The 3,471-nt window shown below is 40.2% G+C and overlaps 1 protein-coding gene across 1 annotated transcript in view; it reads left to right on the top strand.

The window, feature by feature from the left end:
• Positions 1 to 2,190: 2,190 nt before the first annotated feature.
• SLC24A4 (solute carrier family 24 (sodium/potassium/calcium exchanger), member 4) overlaps positions 2,191 to 3,471 on the top strand; it is a gene marked incomplete at its 5' end in the record, with an annotated part of 86,300 nt that continues 85,019 nt past the window's right edge. The window contains one exon of the mRNA XM_009076169.1: positions 2,191 to 2,298. Coding sequence (XP_009074417.1) covers positions 2,191 to 2,298 — 108 coding nt within the window. The remainder of the gene's footprint in view (positions 2,299 to 3,471) is intronic.

Raw genomic sequence — 3,471 nt, 5'->3', positions numbered from 1 at the left:
TCGGCACCCAACCCGCCGCCCCTCGGCTCCGGAGCGGAGAGGGCAGCGCGGGGCAGACCCTGGGAACGGCCCCGGAGCGGTTTCACCCCTGCCACTGCATCGGAGTTAAGTTCTCTCCAGCCGCTTGTAACTTCGGGCCGCCTTGCATTTTGCCCTTAGGTTGTAAATCTCCATCAGCTACAACTGCTTCTTTTCTCAATCTCACACACGCACGCAAGCACACAGATGCCTCTCCCCTATTACACTATGGATTTGACAGAAAATTCTGCATTTTAGGCAAGGAACAGTGTTAATCTCGTGTTTTGTAGTGGGAGTCTTAGTGTCTTTTGCATCCTTTGTGCAAGTGCTGTGCTAGTAAACGGATGCATTTATCATTAACCACATCATACCCATTTGGTCGTGGGTTTTTTCCCCCGCTTGCTGGCACAGTTTGAGCTTTGAAGTGTGCAGCTTCAGGCTCTCTTCTTGCAATATACTTTGCATCCCTCAAATACAAAGCCTAAGGTTGCTGGGACAGCACACAGGTCTCTAGGTAGGGCTGCCAGCAGTCCTTGAGGATTTACAACCAAAGTCAACTAAACCCAGATCCTATGTCCACATTTAATATAAGAAAATCAGATTTCAGTGCAATTAGGATGGGTCATCTGCTTAAATTAGAGCTGAAGTTCAAATACGTGCTTTAGGGAAGCAAAATCTGCTGGAACTTGTCATACTTTGTAATGCTCTTGTGCTCAAATTATTGCCTGGCTTGTTTGATCTGTATCTAGGATGGCAAACATCCATCCATATAAGAATTCAGTGTCTTAGACCATATTAGCATATTGCTCATCTTAAAACTTTCAATGTATGTTTTAATTGTGGTTTTAGAGTATAATGTTGCGTTCTTTGTTTAGAACTGTTTGTCATGCCTATGCTTTTTTTACCCGTTGCACCAGCTACTTATTTTCATCAACTTACTGGTTTGTGAAAACAAGTAATTGGGGTATGATTATGTTTGTGTAGTTTGAGGGTTTGTTGTTTGTTTTTTTTGCGGTTGTTGTTTTCCAGAACTTTTTTAGGTTTACATGAAAAATGTCATGACTAATGAAAGTTTTTAATCTCCTGGGTTATCAACTAAATCCCTCATAACCTAATTTTTGATGGTATGCTGCATCAGGTAGTTTTTTTTTTTCCAGCTGGCTAATTTATAGTACGTTATATCCACAAACACTGACCATCTGTTCTCTATGTTTCTTATAATTGTGGCTCAGAATATTTTAGTAAATACTCTAGATAAACCAACTTCCAAGCTAGACCTTTTTTTTTTTCTTGTGTAACAAAACGCAAGCATGACATAATGAATATAACCTCTAAGGTCAGTCATGGAAGAATTTTTGTTCTTGTTATAAGATGTTCATTTGAAATGGGTAAGATTGAGATGAAAGTGATTGAATTAAGAGATTCTATTCTTTCTCTGATTATTATAATGGCACATCTTGCATTATCACAAGTGCTCCTTCTGTACTTTCTTTAGCAGGTTTCATTGAGAATGCTTCTGGAGTATGAGTTTAGGCAAAAGCTCCATTAACTTCTAAAGATGTTTGTTTTTCTTAAGGCTTATGAGGATTCACTTTTACATTTTGTTTTACGAGTTATAAATGGCTTGATACTATCAACTATGCCTGACACTGAAAATCTCAGCCCCTAGACTCAGGATGAGCTGAGTATAAAAGGTATAAAAATATATCAAATGTAACTGAACATGTCCACATTCATTTTTATCTGTTTACGAAAGCAGTAATGTAATATGTGCAAATGCAGATGACTAAATGGAAGTGTGACTGTTGCTCATGTCAGCATAGCTGGGCTGCTTTCATCTATAGGAACTGCTAAGTGTTGACTTTCACAGGTACAGGCTGCAGCATTTGCTTGCAGCAGAATGTTTTCCTGTTGTGGGTCACAGCCAGGTGTCCCGATAGCCAGAACATGCTAACAGCTTGGATACTGCACCTTCCTAGCTAGTTACACCCTGTGTAGCTAGGAGCACCTGGCATATGACTGTTGGCATGTGCTCCAGTCGCACCTCTGTTGTGCCACATTTCCATGCTGCAGGTCTGTCCCTGCTCCTCGCTAGTGGGCGCATATAGCCAGTCAGGATCCTGCAGGAGACATGGAGTGATAGTAGGCATAACCTCTTTCTGTTTAATATAGGCCGAGAACCAACTATTGCAGACAGAGGCATCATATCACAAATATGGAGGAATAGAAGGTTGATGGCATCACCTAATAGGACACATGAAGAGAACTGTACAGAGCCAGGTAAGATGGGAAAACGTGGTGATCTCTTGTGAGCTCTTGAGATGTATTGTGTACTGTTGTCATGACCGAGCTGCAGTGATGTGTAAACGTTAAAGTGCTAAACTGAAAAAAAAAAAAGGGACTGTTTCTGTGTAGAAATAAGGTTTGTTGTGCTATGTAATTATATCACTTTATCTATCAAAGATGAAACTTGATGTTCAGATAAAATAATGTTTTGGGGTCATTATGAGACTAGTGCTGACACTTTGATTTCTTTAATTTTGTTTCTTTTGGTGATGAATTCATTTCTGTCTAGCTGATGCTGTGTATTGCGCAACTAATGAGAGGTGTGCTCTTCTTGAAACTATGGGTAGCTAAACATGCAGTGTTTGAGATGACATCTCAGAGCAGTAATTTGTGTTCATTACCATTATACAGTTAATCATATTTTGCTAGCTTAATGATAAGCTCTGTATTCAGAAAAGGAATTTATATTGTGTGGTGGGGGGTGATGAGGTAAGTGATACGGAACCTTGGAATCCATTTTACTTCAGGATATCTATCTTGGCCAGGCAATAAGAATTGATTGAGGGCAGGAATAGATGACGCATTTTAGTATCAGTGTTAGTCCACAATGCTTTCATCTTCCCATCTGTCTTTCCAGTGTGTATTTCCTTTCTCTTTTTCCTTGCCTCTCTGTGGTTTACGGTGTGTGGGAGATGAGACATTTTGCCAGTGGCACTAGCCAAGTTAATTTAAAGTTCAGATTTTTTTCTATTTTAATATGAGTCTTTGATCAACTCTTTGATGGCAATAAGGTCTGTACCTTCCTGCAAACAGTGATAGCATGAATTCTAGGATAATGCCAGCCCCAGGCAGTAGAAGACTCCAGAGCAGTACTCCTGCCCCTCACTTATATGTTGTAACGCTGAGGCACCTGTTGTATAGATTGAGGATCACTACTGTGCTTATGCACTTCTGAGAGAGAAGTGGAAGAACGTTGCACAAAGTTTGTGGATCCAAAAGCTTTAACTGTATTGTCTTGATGTCAAAGAGCTTCTCTGTGCTTTTGTCAAGAACTTTGTGGGTTAGTTTGCTGCTGTCTGCATCTGTAACCTTATGATGCTGTTGATTTGCCTGTCAAAGTTGTTCACAGACAAGAAAGAAGACAAAAATTACCTTTTGGAAACATGC

This window comes from Acanthisitta chloris, unplaced genomic scaffold, assembly GCF_000695815.1.
Source record: "Acanthisitta chloris isolate BGI_N310 unplaced genomic scaffold, ASM69581v1 scaffold8206, whole genome shotgun sequence".
Taxonomy (NCBI): Eukaryota; Metazoa; Chordata; class Aves; order Passeriformes; family Acanthisittidae; genus Acanthisitta; species Acanthisitta chloris.
Note: the sequence above shows the minus strand (reverse complement) of the source record. Positions and strands in the feature narration are given on the sequence as shown.